This window comes from Ranitomeya variabilis, chromosome 4 (genome assembly GCF_051348905.1).
Source record: "Ranitomeya variabilis isolate aRanVar5 chromosome 4, aRanVar5.hap1, whole genome shotgun sequence".
NCBI classification, from domain to species: Eukaryota; Metazoa; Chordata; class Amphibia; order Anura; family Dendrobatidae; genus Ranitomeya; species Ranitomeya variabilis.
In genome coordinates this window covers 551,355,229-551,375,030 of record NC_135235.1, presented here as the reverse complement: position 1 = coordinate 551,375,030, position 19,802 = coordinate 551,355,229, and the positions used below count along the sequence as shown (strand labels likewise).

At 44.0% G+C, this 19,802-nt stretch overlaps 1 protein-coding gene across 1 annotated transcript in view; it reads left to right on the top strand.

Moving 5' to 3' along the window:
• KCNH6 (potassium voltage-gated channel subfamily H member 6) overlaps positions 1–4,172 on the top strand; it is a 297,423-nt gene extending 293,251 nt beyond the window's left edge. Inside the window, exons 11-13 of the mRNA XM_077252667.1 lie at positions 226–406; positions 504–702; positions 789–4,172. Coding sequence (XP_077108782.1) covers positions 226–406; positions 504–702; positions 789–1,058 — 650 coding nt within the window. The 3' untranslated portion in view covers positions 1,059–4,172. The remainder of the gene's footprint in view (positions 1–225; positions 407–503; positions 703–788) is intronic.
• The last annotated feature ends 15,630 nt before the right edge of the window (positions 4,173–19,802 follow it).

The following is a 19,802-nucleotide window of genomic DNA, read 5'->3' as shown; positions in this document are numbered from 1 at the left end:
CTGTGTACGGAATAACAGAGGTATACCGACATATACTAGCCAATAGTCAAGAGAGTCCAATTGGCCCGTTGGATGATGTGGGGCTTAGGTATATCTTACATGTACGCCAGAAGCTTTTGCATGTGAACACTGCAAATGTTTGTAAGAGTAACTGAAGTGTCACGTAAGTTTATCGTTCTTTTATTTCTTACCGTATTCATTTATCTAATTGTATTCTTCTATCAGCTTCTCCCATTGAGGTTCCCAACTTGTTCAACTTCTGGGGAGACAGACGGCCAACTGCTTGTCCGGATGCCCCACAACACTTTTCTATGGTGCATAATTCTCTGGATCCCCCACTCAGTCCTGATGACCGACCAGGAGAGGTGGAGTCACGCCTGGAACTCCTCCAGGCTCAGCTAGACAGGTATGGGCTATCCACTAGAATGTACATTACATTTCCTTTACCTCTTATGTTAGTTTTAAGTCTGTGATACTGTATTAAAATTGAACTTGTTTTCTAGGTTGGAGTCTAGGATGTCTGCAGATATCAATATAATCCTGCAGTTACTGCAGAGACAACTCTCTCAGATCCCTCCTGCATACAGCCCCATCTCTCCCAGCTCCCAAACTCTAGGACTCTATCACTCAGCATCCAAGAGCCTGGAGCCAATACAGAGCAGCACCTCACTTCCAACGGACTCCCCCATCTCTCCTCTTCAGGTTAGAGAACGTCTGGGTTCATGCAGCACGGACAGGTATTAATATAATTTATATATTAACACTTTTCTTTTCCCCTTTCCTTTCAGAGTCCAGGGCTGACTGACTACAATGATTTAGAACCGCTTAACCTTAAGCCCAATGTTCTCCATCTCAACCCTAGTCCCCAAGAACCTGTTGGTGTAATAGCAAGACCTGGATATCCTCAGACCCACCTTATCCCACCTTCAGAGACCCCTTCCCAGGCAATCTTGGGGAGCTTACGCTTTCCATCTCTCCCTGACCATCTGGAGTGCCCTTCTCCACCGGACCTGGAATTTCAAAGACACTTTTCAGACCCAATTCTCCCAGGAAGTTAGAGCCAAGGAGAAGAAGATTACTTGTCTTTATTGCACGGTTGAGGAGGGGAGAAAGATGTTTTTAGATTGAGCTCCCCCTCCTTTTTATGCATAGATTAGATTTATTGTGGGTCATTTCTACTGGGAGCAGTAAGAAGGAAATGCACTTCCAAGAAGTCAGGTGGCACAAACGCTCCACCACTTTTACTACGAAATGGGTCTCTATTTCTTCACATCTCATAATTATTAATACTATTTGCTAGTAAGAATTTTATCTACAGGCAAAGACTACGCTATGGAGAGTGACACCTGCAGAGACTCTCAGCAAACCTGCGTGATGTCTACAGATGAGAGCGTTGACACAGCAATGATGGAGAAGACACAAAGCTGAAGAAATCATTAGATCTTCCATCCTGGATCATACCCAGTGTATGCAATCTTATAATGACCATGATTTGCGTGGAAGGTGAATTTTAGGAAGGCGATTACAACGGTCAGCGCCTCGATGAGAGAGTTATACTAGTAATGCAATGAGGCAATGTATTCCTATAATAGCTTCACAGACTTACATATTTAATATCGTCATATAGAGCAACAGTTCTGACTTAGCATCATAATATATTGATCCCTGTCCTGGAATATATTACTGCACATCATTCATTCGAGACATAATATGTACACTGCAAAATGTGGTAGGACCTCGGCTGGACAGTTCAGTTATCCTTCATGCACTTTTACCATGGTTCTCTCATCCTGTTTTTGTAATCTTGTCATTCTTATGTCCGACTTCTGTGATTTTGCACATAATAATTATATATTTGAAAAAAAGCCATAAAATTAGTACACAATGCTGTTATAAGGCTGTTCAGTTCCCATCCTCTTAGTGGAAGTAGAGAAGAAAATACAAAATATCTTATAAAACGTTCTGTAAAGAATTTCACGGGTCAAGTCTTCCGTCTCTGACTTTGAGCTTGTCATGATTCCCACCCATAGTTGGGGAGGTGCAGGGACTCATGAATACAAGGGGGTGTTCTTTGGGGTAAAATGATGATTAATAATCTATAGTGGGTGGGTAATATTGTCTGCACTGACCAGATTTCTCTAAAATTCCTATATAGAACTTCGTGAGTTGTATTTCTAGCAAACTTTCATCTATTCAGAATAGTATTTTGTGATTTAAATACCTCAAGGTTCACAGCTGATGTTACTTCAGGCGTTTCCCACAGCGTAAAGTGTTGTCTGGAGAAAAAAAAAATCAATTATCCACAGGATAGGTGATAACTTATTGATCAGTGGTTGTCCGACCGCTGAATCCTACATTGATCAGCAGAACAGGGAACTTTTATCCCCGTTAGACTAGAGCGGCAGTACGGATAGCTGGCTGCCACTCCATTAATTCCCTATGGAGTTGACGAGCAGTGTGCTTGGCGTTTTTCAGCAGCCCCATAGGTATTGAATAAGTGATGACTTGTTTTAACTGCACAGTGACAAATATACTTTAAAAGCTGCGTGGGGTCCGAGCTGCATAAGAGACTAGTCAGAAAGGTGGGTCACCGGAGGCTTCTCCTCGCCTGCTCCCTTGAGTAATGAGTCTCTCCCATTATGCGTGTATAGGAATCTAAGGGGTAAGGTTTCTCCTTGTGGAAAGTAACAAACCAGGTCTGGCATGCCAGTCTTTGCCTATCACCTAGCCAAATCAGATCTCATACTTTGCACTGACGAGGGGCAATACTCCGAAACAACGTTTCTGCAAAAATTGGGATTCTGGTTTGGCTTTTATCCTATGGCTCGTTAAAGGGTCGATAGTAGGATTGCTATTTCTAATATGTGGAGCCCGAGTTCAAGTCCTCTTCCTGTCTGAAGAGGCAATTTGCATGTACAGAGAGAGACCCGTCAGCCATTGATAGCGGGGAAGGTGGGGGAGCCACCGGGAAAATCGTAAAGCCAGTATCTGATACATGCTGCCAGTGGTTCCCTTTTGTGTCTTTGGACACCTTAAAATACTTTTTTTTTTTATTAAATGCATATATTTTTAGTTAAAAATGTTGCATTATGCTGTCATTAGAATTTTGAACCATTTTGTCTACTGCAGCCTCTGTGTTTCACAGAACATAGCAGTCTACAGAATGTGTTTGCGGTGAATCAGTCAGTGAGCTCAGTCTGACAGCAGAGTTTGTGACATTTTTTTCTCTTCTAAACTATCTTCAAAGCTGATTTATGATTTGGTTTGGTTATATATTTGCTTCGATGTTCATACAGAAAAAACATGCTTTTTAGCCAACAAGAAAAAAAACAACGTCAAAGGTAGAAATATCCTTTAACATAACATTTTGGTTGCATGCAGCCTCCATTTGAGGGAACGTTGTATGCAGAATGCTCCCCCTAGTGGTCACTGTAGCAGAATTTTGAACTTTAAAGGAGTTGTCCAGGCTTCTAGTATTCATGTCTTATCCTTAGGATAAGTCTTCATTCTAGATTAGTGGGGGTCTGACACCCTTCACTCCCACTGTTTAGCTATTAGTATTACTCCTGCCGCAGCAGGGTGTATACAACGTTCAGAGCTGGAACTGGACATCGTACAACACCGCCAGAGTTGATAATAGCTGATCGGTGGGGGTGCCTGTGTCGGGCTCTCACTGATCTGGCATTGTTGATATATCATAAGGATAGGTCATGAATTTTAGACTGCTGGACTTCTCCTTTCTGTTAAATCTGTCTGCAGCTTTCACTGCTGAACTGCTGACAGTATTAGGTAGGAGAGCTGGAAGGCTATATAAACATACCTTTGTGTATTTTCTCAGTATCAGGAAGACTAAGAACAAAGTCTAAATCCGTTCCACAGAACGCGCCCAAACCCCTCTCCTCTGCTTTGAGTGACAGCTATAACAGTCTCCTGCTTGGACAATGGCGCCGTCACTAAAGACGTACTTGCCAACATCAGCATAACGCTTATTCCAATTGTAGGGCTTGCCCCTCTTTACCACCCCTTAGATGTGTGACTGTAGGTGTGATGATCACCTTCTCATTGATGCTCAGAATCTACACGATATGCTTAAAGTGAATCTGTCAGCAGGATCCCCCCCAAAAAAAACTATTATTATTTGCATATAGCTCTTTCCAAGACAAGTCCATACGTATGTTTAACTGACTAGTCCGTTCCTCCATTACTGAGAAATCAGGGCTTGAATTGATATGCAAATGAGACATAAGTGCTATGGTAGACCTGAAGCCTCTGTCACTCCAGCTCTATTCTCTCCCCAGTGCCACCTCCTCCTGCTTGACTGACAGTGTCTATGCTATGTGACCTAGGGCAAAGAAGACGTCAGTCAAGCAGGAGGAAACAGCTCGAATAGAGCTGGAGTGACATAATCTTCAGATCTACCACAGTTCTTCAGCCTCGTTTGCATATCAATTGAAATACTCTCATCTCAGTATTGGAGGAACGGACTGACCATAGAAAGATATTGCTGGACTTGTGTTTGAAGGAGCTATATGCACATAAAAATAGTTTGGGGTGTGAAATTTTGCTAACAGATTACCTCTAGGCTAGGGTAACATGAATATATTCTCTCATCCCAGAAAATCGGTCCATCGTACTCTGATCAAAGTTTTATCTCAGTTGTGATCCAATTTTCTCGGACGAGAGGATTGGGAAAAAATGTCTCATCTTCTGGTTGTGAAAATTGGATTGCAATCAGATGTCATCAGAGCGTGGTCTGATTTTTTTCCACAAATTCATTGACTTGCATGGCCGAGTGCGATCTGAATATCGAACAAAAACGGACAGACTCGACATGTGCACAGCCCCAAAGACTAACATTGATCCTAACATGATCCAATGTTTTGGTTGGATTGAACTCGGACTGAAAATACACCTTAAAGAGGGTCGGTCACCAGATTTCACAATTTGAGACAGCATACATTGTTAAACAAAAATCTTAGAACTGATGTGATGGTGTATTCACTTAGGAAATTCATGTCAGAATGCCTGAATAATCCTCTTATTTTGCTGTACATATTATGAGTCTGGACACATAATAACTTTCACAAGGCAATGTACAGCCAGTCTGACACAGCGTTTTAAAGTAAGTACACCAGCCTCACCAGGTTTAAATGAAATATGTAATAACTTATGGAGTTTGTATTGTAAAATCTGGTAACAATTCTCATACATACAGATTTCCAGGTCTTCTGTCTAATGCTATCCCAACATCGGTTTGACAGCTTCAGAACGTGGCATCTAGAGTCCCTGTTCAAAATAAAACAAAACATCTGTTGTGCTCCAAAATCTAGAACCCAACAAGATGAAGGGTGCAAGCCATAACGGAGCAGTCAGGGAAGTCTCAGCTCCTGTATACTAGGGGTTAATTGCTATATCTATATATACGTGACACAGGAGGGAGCACGGCGAAACACAAGAAAAAAAAACAACTCAATGTACATGTAGTGTTTTTACTATAGTTTTGTTTGAACATTTTAGCATTTATTTTTCCTGCCTGATCCTATGTGTGTTCTGGCATAAATTGTAACACAAACGATATTTCTACTTTCTACATGAGGAATTTTGAGGCAGACATTTGCAGCCTTTTCCAGTAGCAACATTCTACGTAAGGTTTTACTATTCATGTGCTGCAAAAAAAATAAATCTGCAGCATGAATTGACCTGCAGTGAGGATTTCACATTTGCAATATGTCAATATGTACACCATGGATTTTCACTTTAGATTTCTTTGAATGCAAAAAGGTGAAATCTATGGCAAGTCCAATGGCTTAGATTGTGAGCCCCAATGTAAAATCTTTTTTAAAAAAAGGCCCCGAACTTTTGGTTTTCTCATATGAGCGTTTTTGGTACATATTTTCCATATAGGCTTTTCTGTACTATAAAAACTGATTAAAAGCACTGCTTGAAATCTACATAAAAAAAATATTAGGGGGAAAACCCAGCAAAAAATGCAGCAAAAACACAATAAACAGAGAAGATTATTGCATAGTTGGCTACAGAAAACATTCAAATAATACAACATTGGAGTGAAAAGCAATTAAAACAAATCCTAATTTCCAAGCTGTTTAATTCCTGGTGACTTTAACTGTTGATAAGTGAAGAACCTTGGCTATGCAGAATGTGTGAAGATGTGGTGTAAGTGACCTGCGTGAATCACACATGATACCACAAGTTTATAATAATGCTGACCTGTCATAAAGGGAACCTGTCACCCCCAAAATGGAAGTTGAGCTAAAGCCACTGGCATCAGGGGCTTATCTGTAGCATTCTGGAATTCTGTAGATAAGCCCCCGATGTAACCTGAAAGATGAGAAAAAGAGGTTAGATTATACTCACCCAGGGGCAGTCCTGCTGTGGTCCGGGTCCGATGGGCGTCGCGGTCCGGGGCCTCCTATCTTCATAAGATGACGTCCTCTTCTTGTCTTCATGCCGCAGCTCCGGCGTACTTTGTCTGCTCTGTTGAGGGCAGAGCAAAGTACTGCAGTGCGCAGGCGCTAGGAAAAGTCAGAGTGGCCCAGCACCTGTGCACTGCAGTACTTTGCTCTGCCCTCAACAGAATGCTGTAGATAAGCCCCTGATGCCAGTGGGCTTAGCTCAACTTCCATTTTGGGGGTGACAGGTTCCCTTTAAAGTGATCATAGACATCATATAGTCATTACCTATCAAATGTTTATATTGTTTTTAAGCGATCGTCTCATCAAAAAATAATCTGCTGTTTAAATCTGTTTTTTTTATGTTACATGTATTTTTTTTTTCTTTTAAAGTTTTTGTTTTTATTAATTTTCAGAGTATAATCTGTATTAAATAAAAAAAGAAATCTTGCAATTTCCACACTGGTCACTGGAGCTATTCTACACTCCTACTTCCTCTTTTTTTTCAGGAAACTCACATGTACATTAGCCGCAATTAGACCGACTCAGACCCTATCTTTTGTATTGAGGCATCTAATGACCGTGTGCAAAGGTCATTGTAAATGGAGGGGGAGCTGTATGACTTATTGTAATTAGTAGATCCTTTGGGAGAAGCTGCATACAGTAATCATGCCTATGATGATAATGAGGCTACTGAAAAGTCTTCCATAAAAAAAAAAGTTAGTATGAATCAAAAATAGCCCGGTGACCAATGTGAAAGCTGCAAGATTTATAATTTTTTTAATACAGATTGTAATATGGAAAAGAAAAAATCTGATTTAAACAATAGGTGATTTTCTGACATTCTTTTGAAAGAAAGTGGAAATCAGAAAACGGACTGGCCAGCCTCATAGAGTGTATTAATGTAACATCTATCGTCGGCTTTGGTCTGGTTTATTCTCACCACCGCTGCTAACATTTGGGCTGGTGGACAACTTCTTTCATTATGTTTTAATATTGCGCTATTACTTTCATGGTGAGATATTCTTCCTATTTTAAAACCTCCGAGTCCCACCGTCACAACAGACAATTGAAGCTTCCCTTTTATAAGTGGGATGATGGAAGAATGGGGTAACAGAGACATGATGGGCCTTAGAAGAACCTTATATTGCCCCATATGTGACATGATTCCCAGCATGGTCCTCTCATAAAAAGTCAGACTCCATGTGGTCAGCATCAGGCTATGGTCGCATTCATGTTGGGGGCTCCATCATTTTTTTTCATAAAGCGGAAATAACAACCAATGTGTGAACTCAGCCCAACTGAATAAGTCATATATAGAATATTAGAGTTGGAAGGGACCTGTAGGGTCATCGTGTCTGACCCCCTGCTCAATCTCAATGCAGGATTCACTAATCTATCTCAGACATGATTTATACATAGTCAGAACAGTTCTCAAATGGGCCAGAATCAGGTTCCTTTATTATTGTTTTTTCCATTGTTACTCAAATGATACTATAGGTATATTGGGCTATAGTACTCATCATCCTTAGGCTGGCCATATACTTGACAGCTGTCTCTTCCATCCCCCTCATACAAGAGGACAGAGGACCCTGCCAGGTACCCAAGCTGGCAGCTTTTATCAGGTAGGACAATAAGATCAGACATGTAGAAGTTCAACTGTTTTCTTTCTTCCTTCAACATCAGCTGTTGAGAGGCTCCTAAACCCTATACCTATTAGATGGTTTCCCCGTCCCACCAAAATCAAAGGGTTGTGTAACAGTAATCTAACAGGCCAGTATTTTTTCTGATTCCTATAATGTACTTTTCCACCCTCTATTACACTTCAATAGCTCAGAGGAGTTTATAATGACTCGAGCCAATGGCTGTAAACCCCCTGCTGAGAGCAAGGACAGAGGTTGGAATAAATTACGGTGGCACCCCTGGGTTTCACATACCGAATACCCAGACAATAGAGAAAACTGTGAACGTTTTTATTCTTGAGTTTTAGCAATTACTATAAAAAAACTTTAATAAATATGCATTTTTTGCCAAAAATTTATGTTTGTATTGTTTCTTCATCAGCTTTACAATGTACCATTTATCAAAAAGGAAATTGAACAAGTTAAACACGGGACCGACTTGGTGATTTTATTAGCGATGCAGATGGTTTGGTTTGGGTTAAACTGATTGATATATAGTCAGGGATGTCCATAGAAATCACAAAGCCCCAGAGCAAATGTCTAAATTATCCCTTCCTCCCAAAAAAAGAAACATTGCAGCAGCTTCTGGCAGGTGCCTGCTTTGTAAAATAGCTGGTACCCGAGGGGTATGGAGCAGGCTCAGCACATGAGCCCGTTCTATACAATTGCTCCCACCTTCTGCTGTACTTATAAGGCAAGTGTTGGGAAGTGATTAAAAAACAAGTGATGGGCAAGAAAAGTCAGAAGACTTGGATGGCCAATAAGCAGCACTACTATCTTCTGTTTTGCCAGATAAATCTATTACAATCTTCTGGCCATTTATTTGTGTTAATATAACTATTTTATGCAACTATTACCTTAGGGCTAGAAAAAAAAATGTAAAAACTTAAAATGTATTAAAATGTTGGATTTTTTTAACCATTGAAAGCTTATGGGCTAAAACAAATATTGCTAAAAAAAAGCAAGTGCAAAGCAGTTAATGGTTATTAGCACATCGCAAACTAACTCTGCCTCTCTTTATCCCCTGGATCATCAGTTGTGAAGACCTCCATTATACATAGTGAATCGGTAGGAAGTTATTGTCAGAGAATGGTACTGCAGAAGAGTGAGATGGACAGATACATCAATGCAGTATCGAAAACATGTGTTTCCCAAACTCCAGTCCTCAGGGGCCCCAACACATTGTGCTTTCAGGATTCCCTTAGTATTGCACAGGTGATGGAATTATTATCAAGGCATCAAAAACTGCCACAGGTTCTCTCACCTGCGCAATAGTATTTGGGGAAACACTACTTTAGATGTTGTAACCTTTAAAGAAGCACTTCAGCAGTTTTTTTCTTGCTCACTCCATTAGCCAATCACTAATGTGTCCTTACCGATCGCCGTCTTCTGCAGTTTCCTTTTTTAAAATATGTATTTTTTATTAAAGCATATGACACACCAATAACACAGTCTGATACAATTTCCAGACAAATACCGTACATTAGATACATGACCTGCTAATACATTTTCATTTTACTAATCAACACCCTTACCCCCTAACCAACCCCCCTCTCCCCTCCCTCCCCCCAATCTCTTGCCCGTTATCCAATAAAACCATCTGACAACATTACCTCTTGAGAAAAGATAGCAAGCTTTACATAAACACACCTGTACATGTAGGAGTCCCCACAGAAACAACTAAACGACACCCATTCTACTTTGCAGTAACTCAGCAGACGCCACACCTGGGTAATCCATCCATCCACCCCACACATTTTCAAATTTTGTATTCTGACCTCTCTGTATATGTTTCTTTCCATAAGGACAATAAAATTTATCTTGTTGATAAATTCCTTTTTCCCTGGCGGTTTTTCATCCAACCAATGCATTGCGATAAGCTTTCTCGCAGCATACAACAATCTTGCGATAGTCAGCCTTCCACATTCATCCGTAGCAATATCATCCATACAGCCCAAAAGGCAAGTCAGCAGGTTACGCACCTCATCTACTCCTGTCACCTCCTGGATCAAGTTAAGCACCTTCACCCAAAAGGGTTGGAGGCGAGCACACGACCACATCATATGTAGCAGATCAGCTCCTTCCTCACCACACCTGGGACACTTTGAGTTACCTCTCAGTCCTGCCTTCACCATCCATATCGGGGTCCTGTACACCCTATACACCAGGTATAACTGTGACACCCTCTTAGCCTCACTCAGGGAAGCCCTGGGGATGTATTGAAGTATGGACTCCCACTGGGACTCCAACAAGGGGCCCACATCCGCCACCCATTTCTCCTTAATCCTTAACGGATGCTTCAATAAAAAGGTATCCATCAGACCCCTGTACATCAAGGTAATGAACCCCCTCGTACTCCTCCGAGGCCTGATAAGACTCAACATGCTATCTGACTGCAGAATCACGCGCGACCCCTCATTTTGACAGTTTAGGGCGTGTCTCAACTGCAGGTACTGAAAGAACATCTTCTGGGACAAAGGAAACTCAGTCCTAAGTGTCTCGAATGTTTTAATAACATCCCCATCAAGCAACTGAGACACAAACTAAATGCCAGTGCGCCTCCACTGACCGAACCCTGCAATCTCATGAGCTCTGCCAACCTAAGTTCAAACCAAATTGGCGTATATCTCGTAAATTCCGAAACTCCCCTCCATTGCTTAATTTTCTGCCAGTCTTTCCCCGGCATAGCTATTGTTGGGAATTTTTGGGGGTTAATTCTGAATCTGCCTGCTTCAAGACTGGCTAACAATGGGTCCTTCCCTACCATGTGTTCAATGATTATCCCCGCTGAAGAGCTTTGTTCTGGTTCTCTCCAACCTACCATATGCTGGCATTGGGATGCTATATAGTAAATCCATGGATTGGGGGCCACCAGACCACCCTCATCCTTTGCCCTTTGAAGATGTTCCAATTTGATGCGCGCCTGTCCACCCTTTCAAATTAAATCCCTAAATAGAGTATTGATCCTATAAAATTTACTCTGAGGCAGCCACACTGGAGCATTATGCAATATAGAGTTGAGCGACTTTTACTTTTTGGGGATCGAGTCGGGTTTCGCGAAACCCGACTTTGTGAAAAGTCGGGTCAGATGAAATCGGTCGATTATTGCGAAAAGTCAGGGGCCGACTGAAACACAAAACCCAATGCAAGTCAATGGGGAATCAAAGTCGGCAGTGAGTGGAAGACAGGAAAACACAGTGCCGATTTTAATGCCAAAAACATCAATTCTTATTACTGAAGCTTGTCAATCTTAATTTACTTTATAATAACAGTTAGACATTGAAAACTGGGGGTCATTTGGCTAAAGTTGTGGGGGGGTAGGGCTGGCTCAAGATTTTCGTGGGCCCAGGAAACACGGAATACGTCACGGCGGTGGAGCAGGGAGAGGTATTTCAACTTTGCAAGTGCTGTGATCCTGAGCAAGCAGGGGGGCCCACTCGTTGGCATTGGCACTGGCACAGGGCCCCTCATAGTACGGCGGTGTGTTTGACGGCGAGTGGTGCCTCCCACCGGCAGAGACACTTTTGCGTACTATGAGGGGCCCTGTGCCAGTGACATCGCCAACGATTATGCCCCCCACCTGATGAAGGAACCTGCACTTTCATATGCACCTTCCTCTTTGTCCCCGTGTAAGGTGGTATAGTATAGTGTACGGGCGACCGGCGGATGTGCGAGCAAAGTCTTCGCACCTTCAGGAGCAGGGCTGGTAACTCCGGATAATTTTTCAGGAAGCACTGCACCACCAGGTTCAAGGTGTGAGCCAGGCAAGGTATGTGTTTCAGTTCTGAATGGGCTATGGCAGCCATAAAATTCCTTCCGTTATCACTGACTACCTTGCCTGCCTCCAAATGTACACTGCCCAGCCATGACTGCATTTGTTGCTGCAAGTACTCGGCCAGTACTTCCGCGGTGTCTGTTGTCGCCCAAACACTTCATTTGTAACACAGCCTGCTGACGCTTACCACTAGCTGTTCAATAATGGGACACCTCGTGTGCAACACTGGCAGCTGCGGATGGAGTGGTCGTGCGACTGCGCTCTGTGGACGAGCTTTCGCTTCTGTAGGAGGGGGAGGAGGGGTGGCGAACGCCTACAGCCAACTGTTTCCTAGACCGTGGGCTAGGCAGAACTGTCTCACTATGGCTGTCCCCTGTGGACCCGGCATCCACCACATTAACCCAGTGCGCCGTGATGGACACGTAACGTCCCTGGCCATGCCTACTGGTCCATGCATCTGTTGTGAGGTGCACCTTTCCACTGACTGATTGCCTCAGTGCATGGACAATGTGGTCTTTGACATGCTGGTGGAGGGCTGGGATGGCTTTTCTCGCAAAGAAGTGCCAACTGGGTAGGTCATAGCGTGGTACTGCGTAGGCCATCAGGTCTTTGAAAGCTTTGCTTTCAACCAACCGGTAGGGCATCATCTCTAACGAGATTAGTATAGCAATGTGGGCGTTCAAACCCTGCGTACGCGGATGAAAGGATGAGTACTTTCTTTTCCTAACGAGAGTCTCTTGTAGGATGAGCTGGACTGGAGAGCTGCATATGGTGGAACTAGCGTTGGGGGTGGTGGACATGGCGGATTGAGAGAGGGTTGGTGATGGTATTCTTGATGTTGGCCTACATACAGTGTTTCCTACCAATAACCTTGTGATTCCCTGACTGCTTTGGCCTTGCAACGATACCTCCACATTTGCTGCTGGTGGTGTCCTAACCGGTGGGCTTACAGTGAGGGAACAAATGTAGCGTTGCTGACCACCTTCATTCTGAGCAGGTGCACCAACGGTACGGGACGTTTGGTAGTTAGTCCAGGCTTGCAAGTGCATGCTGGTTAAATGTCTAAGCATGCACGCTGTATTTAAATTTTGAAGATTCTTCCCTCTGCTAAAGGTCTTTGAGCATTTCTTACAGATAACTTTGCATTGATCATTCGGATCTTGGTTAAAAAATTGCCACACTACACTCTTCCTACTATGGAATACCTTTTCAGGCATTGCACGCTGTGCTACTTTCACCGGATGGCCACGCTGTCCTAAAACTGTTTTTGTTTTTGACAAACGTTTTTGGCCTGATACGGGCCTGCCAGATGAAAGCTGTTGCGATGTAGATGGCTGCTGCGGATCATCCTCCTCCGCTTCTGAGCTACTGGCAGCGGCACCCTCTTCCCCCAATGGCTGCCAATCTGGGTCACCAACTGGGTCATCTATCACCTCCTCTTTAATGTCATGTGCACCTTCCTCTGTGTCACTGTGTAAGGTGCTATAGCGTTCGGGACAGGGCACCATAGTCTCATCAGGGTCAGATTCTGGCTGAGTACACTGCGAGGGCAATGTAGTGATCTGAGTCAATGGAACAGCATAATAATCTAGCTGTGGCTGTGCATCAGTGCACTCCATGTCCGATTCATCTTGTAATGGGCAGTTAACAATTTCCCTTTCTAACCCAGGCACGGTATGTGTAAAGAGCTCCATGGAGTAACCTGTAGTGTCGCCTGACGCATCCTTCAATTTTGGTTTGGGTGAAGGACACAAGGAAACGTCTTGTTCCTGACCGGGAGCTTCCACTGACGACTGGCTGCTTTTATATTTTGAACTTGCTGAAGAGGCGAAAGAGCTAGAGGCTGAGTCAGCAAGGAAAGCCAAAACTTTTTCCTGCTGCTCCGGCTTTAAAAGATGTTTTCCTACTCCCAGATAAGGGAGCCTTCAAGGCCTTGTGTAGCCAGACGATGACGCTGGCTCAACACCTCCAGCCTTAGGTGCTATTGTGCTTTTCCCACTACCACCAGATGCACCACCACCACCACCACCACCATCAGTACCAGCTGGCAACCTACGCCCATGGCCTTTTCCACCAGACTTCCTCAATTTTTGGAAAATCTAACCAAAATAACAACCGTTATATGGTATTGTAAAACAAGGTAGAAGGTGTATATAAACTTGTTGAGAATTTAAATCTCCCTTTTTTTTGGAGGGAGACAGAACCAAAACTCAGGCCCTGTGCATAAAACAACACAATGTAAGTGGCAGAAAGTGGCTGGCTGATATACGACAAACTAACAGGACAGAAGTATATCCACTTTGTGAGAATTTGAATCTCCCTTTTTTGGGGGGAGACTGAACCAAAACTCAGGCCCAGTGTATAAAACAACGCAATGTAAGTGGCTGAAAGTGGCTGGCTGATATACGACAAACTAACAGGACCAGGGCCGTATTTAGAGTTTCTGCTGCCCTAGGCACTTTTAGTGCTGCCTCCCCCATTGGTGAGTATGACACTATCGCCAGTGACTTTGGCAAGAATCGCTGTTGTGAAAATAGCCTTTTGCAGCAGATCGGGCAGTTTTTTCGCATCTGCCACCTAACAGATCACTTACGGCAACACTGCGTTTGGCTTCATTCATTCCCTATGGGATTTGCGGCACTTGCTGTGATCTAGCAAGTGCGGTACTATACCTCCCAACTCTTGAAGGGAAAGAGGTATAAAGGTTGCGGCGCACGTAGTGCGCCACGGCAAATTTTAGGCCACGCCTCTGACCACACCCATTTCACAACTAGTCACACCCATATCCAAGTCCCAACCACACCCATTTAGCACTGCTGATCACACTGTTTCATATACAATAATTATAACCAAAAATATATGGCCACACAATGCTCCATACTGTATAATGGCCACACATGATGCTCCATACTGTATAATGACCCCCACATGATGTTCAATACTGTATAATGGCCCCACAAGATGCTCAATACTGTATAATTGCCACACATGATGCTCAATACTGTATAATGGCCACACACGATGCTCCAAACTTTATAATGGCCACACATGATGCTCCATACTGTATAATGGCCACACAGTGCTCCATATTGTATAATGGCCACACATGATGCTCCATACTGTATAATGACCCCACATGATGTTCAATACTGTATAATGGCCCCACATGATGCTCAATACTGTATAATGACCGCACATGATGCTCCATACTGTATAATGACCACACAGTGCTCCATACCGTATAATGACCACACATGATGCTCCATACTGTATAATGGCCACACATGATGCTCCATACTGTATAATGGGCACACAGTGCTCCATACTGTATAATGACCCCACATGATGTTCAATACTGTATAATGGCCCCACATGTTGCTCAATACTGTATAATGGCCACACATGATGCTCCATACTGTATAATGGCCACACAGTGCTCCATACTGTATAATGACCACACATGATGCTCCATACTGTATAATGGCCACACATGATGCTCCATACTGTATAATGGCCACACAGTGCTCCATACTGTATAATGACCCCACATGATGTTCAATACTGTATAATGGCCCCACATGATGCTCCATACTGTATAATGGCCACACAGTGCTCCATACTGTATAATGGCCACACATGATGCTCCATACTGTATAATGGCCACACATGATGCTCCATACTGTATAATGACCCCACATGATGTTCAATACTGTATAATGACCCCATATGACGCTCAATAGTATATAATGCCCCCCTCCCATCTCGTATGCATGGCTCATAATTCCCCCCCGTATGCATGGCTCATATCCCCCTATGCATGGCTCATAATTCCCCCCCCTGTATGCATGGCTCATATCCACCCCCCGGGCTGGGCCCGGGGGTGGGCGGGTGTTGGTTGGGGCGGTCGGGAGGTGAAAAAAAAAAAACCTTGCTCACTTGCTCAGGTGCCGCCCCCCGCATCGTCCCCGCCCTAGGCACGTGCCCTCGAGTGCCTAGTGGCAAATACGGCCCTGAACAGGACAGAAGTATATCCACTTTGTGAGAATTTGAATCTCCCTTTTTGGGGGGGAGACTGAACCTAAACTCAGGCCCAGTGTATAAAACAACACAATGTAAGTGGCAGAAAGTGGCTGGCTGATATACGACAAACTAACAGGACAGAAGTATATCCACATTGTGAGAATTTGAATCTCCCTTTTTTGGGGGGTAGACTGAACCAAAACTCAGGCCCAGTGTATAAAACAACACAATGTAAGTGGCAGAAAGTGGCTGGCTGATATATGAAAAAATACAAGGACTGTAGTACAATTTCAATCTCCCTACAATGATCTCAGGACAAGTATGGCAGCAATACAAAGGACTGCTGCACACAAAAGTGTGGACAAATAGACAAGATAACTGTGCAGAAAGGAGCAGCAGAATTTTTGCTTTTAAAAAAGCAGTTGGTTTGCACAGCAGCGGTGCAAACAGCAATGCAGCTATCAGGGAGCCTTATAAGGCAGCCTAATAAGCTACAGAGCTGATGCACAAAAATATAGCCTCCTCTGTCCCTGCAAACAAAAGGTGGTGTTGGACAGTGGAAATCGCTACAGCACAAGCAGTTTGGGGGTTAATCTTCCCTCCCTAACTATATCCCTTCTTCTGATGAAGCTGCAGCAATCTCTCCCTATGCTACGATCGGCAGAAGATGGCGGTCGGCGTGCACGCCCCTTTATAGCCCCTGTGACGCCGCAGAAAGCAAGCCAATCACTGTCATGCCCTTCTCTAAGATGGTGGGGACTGAGACCTATGTCATCACGCTGCCCACACTCTGCGTCCTCCTTCATTGGCTGAGAAATGGCGCTGAACGCGTCATACGAAACGCGACTTTGGCGCGCTGATCACCGACCGCATGGCCGATGCCACACTAGGATCGGGTCGGGTTTCCTGAAACTGATTTTTGAATTTGTCCGATCTGTTTCGCTCAACCCTAATGCAATATGTAGAGGAGATGAGGCATAAGTATCATTTTGATCAAATTGGCTCTGCCTGCGACCGACAGAAATAGCTTCTTCTAGGCCCCAATCTTCTGCTGGAACTTCCCAAGCAAAGGAGTCACGTTGATCCGCACATAGTCCTCTATTTTGACCGAAACCACGATGATATTTAAACTCATGTACCACTCTTAAGAGAACCCCAGGGTCTAGTGTCAGAGGAGCCGCTGCGTCCATGGGCAACAACACAGACTTATCCCAGTTAATAGATAATCCGGAAACAGACCCAAATTTAGTAATACTATTCATAATGGCCCCCAAAGACTCCTGTGCATCTTCCAAGAACAATAACACGTCACCCGCGTACCGGGCTATTTTTTCTTCATAGTTTCCATACCGAAACCCCTTTACGTCCCTGTCCCTCCGTATCGCTGCCGCCAAGGGCTCAACAGCAATTGCAAACAGCAGAGGAGAGAAGGTGCACCCCTGCCGTGTTCCCCTATATAAAGGGAAATCCCCCGACAATAGCCCGTTTACCCGTATCTTAGCTCTTGGAGACGCATACGTCTTCTGCAGTTTCCAGTGTCGCCCAAGTCCTCTCCTACTGTACATTATATGACCACAGTTGTGATATCCCGGGTCACAACAGAATTTCTAATTATACAGGAGGTCACTTTTGTAATCTAAGTTTGAGGCTCTCATTAACAAAGAAACAGTTCACATTGTGAACCGGCAAGAAACAGCTGTGATCATATGATGCAGGAGACAGACTAAAGTAGAGCTAGAAATGGCCGAAGACTGCTAATGGGTATTATAATCAACGAGCTGTAACATATTATTCATGGCCAACGGAGTGAGCAATAAAAAACTGCTGGAGAGTTATGTGCAAACAACGTCTTTTTCGGGAAGGTGCATTCTGTAAACTGGCTGAATAAGAGGGTAAATGCTAAAGCACCACTCCATTGTTTTGTTTTTTTATTTCAGCTCTAGAGTGGTGCCACTAATGCAAGGTCCCTGGCTCTAGTATTATGCTCACCAGCCACTGTCTTCAGCTGTTCCGAGTGCCGCGCCGGTCTTAAGCCGCCATCTTGAGACTGTAACTTCTGACTGACTGAAAGTCAGTGGTAACGGTCACGAGCTTTCAATGTCTATAAAAGCTTCATTCTGGTTCTCATTGACTTATATTGAGTAGTGACATCAAGGTCGCCAAGCAAACACCGGAGCGATCTGGCAGATTACAACCTGCAGAAGACCGATTGGCTGGTGACTATAATACTAGGGGCAAGGTGTTACAGTTCCACCCCTCAGTGTGTCTGGGATACAGTTATTGACCGCTCAGTCATCCAGTCTGGTGCGTGCTGAGCTGTCAGTGTGTTGATTGACAATCTTGAGACTGGGAGGCACTGGCTGTCTCCAAGTGTTCATTATCCCAGGCGATTGCCAGGCTACTTACCGTATTTTTCAGATTATAAGACGCACTTTTTTCCCAAAAATGTTGGGGGAAAATGGGGGTGCGTCTTATAATGCAGCTATACCTTACCGGCCACAGTGGAGCACGAGCACTGAGATCTTCATCTGCGCATGCGCCGTCCCCTGCAGCCATTTTCCTGGAGTCCACCGCATAGGAAACAATGTAACTGCAGGGGCTCTGGGCTTTCACAAAACGCGGAAGAACCCCCACAGCACCGTACATCTGCAGCACCGAACACCCATCCCAGCCTGCAGCAACGCTCCAGCAGCGACCCTGGGACCCTGCTTCACCGCAGCCTCCACCCCCGGTAAGCAATGGAATATAAGAAGCGCCACTTTATTAAAAAAAAGTTTTTTTTTTCCTATTTTTCTCCTCAAAATTTGGGGTGCTTCTTATAATCCGCAAAATATGGTAACTGTGCTGTTTCTCCCAGACCTCTGCCAGACTTACATTCAGCTAAAGTGGTTTGTTTCCTCTGTGTCTTGTGTTCTGTATGTTGATCTTTCATTGCCTGACCTTGTTCTGGCCATCAATCTGTTTAACCCCTTCTGCTCTGATCTGCTATCCTCCTGGTATAGGAGGCAGATTGCCAAATTGTGACAGTGTGTAATGTGAACACTGTCAGAATTCAGCCCTATTTCCAGCACAAGTGGATGGTCATGTGCCAATTAGATTCTCTTCCGCTTTTCTTAATAGAACATTCTTTAATATTTTATACAGATATTCTTAAGCAACTTTAGCTGATTGACAACCAAGTGTCAGAAAAATCGTGCAACCCAGAAAGTGGCAATTTGACTATTTTAAAGTTGCTTTTAGTTGTTAAAAAAAAACAAAAACCAAGCACCGAATAGCAGCAGGTCGCACAGCAATCACACTGCCATATATAGAACTGGGGCTAGTCGGCACCTTTGGAGACACAGATCATGCAGCCAATGATCGCTCCGTGCCGCTGCTCCATCGTGGCGTAATGTGGAAGTAAATTATAAAGTTACGCTTTTTTTGCGAAAACCTTTTACCCCTGTACAATGCAGCGATGCAGCAGAGGAGGCTCAGGTCTTTCTTTGCAGGACCTAGGTGGTGGCCAAAGTCGCCTTTTAGCCCCAGTGACCAGTGATTTGGATGTTTGGCAACAGCCCTATCCCACAAGAACACATAAACAACTAATAGATGCAATGTTGCATAAAAATTATCACCATGGTGATAAATATTTATAACAATTATATGTAGAAATAAATTGCATCAAAAACACCAGAAAATAGCCTGCCACCCAACTACTGACTGAGACTCTCACCACGCCTACCACACATCATAATCCAAGAGAGGCTTGACACGCACGTGAAGCCTAGCCAATCAGCAAACTGTCCTTACAAATCCCGCCCACTGAATGGCACATCGAATCAGGGTTAGAAAACGTTCTGCTCGGCATCCAATCAGCGTTGTCACTATCTCTAGGAATGTTTATGCCGATGTCCCGCCCCCTGTCTCTGATTG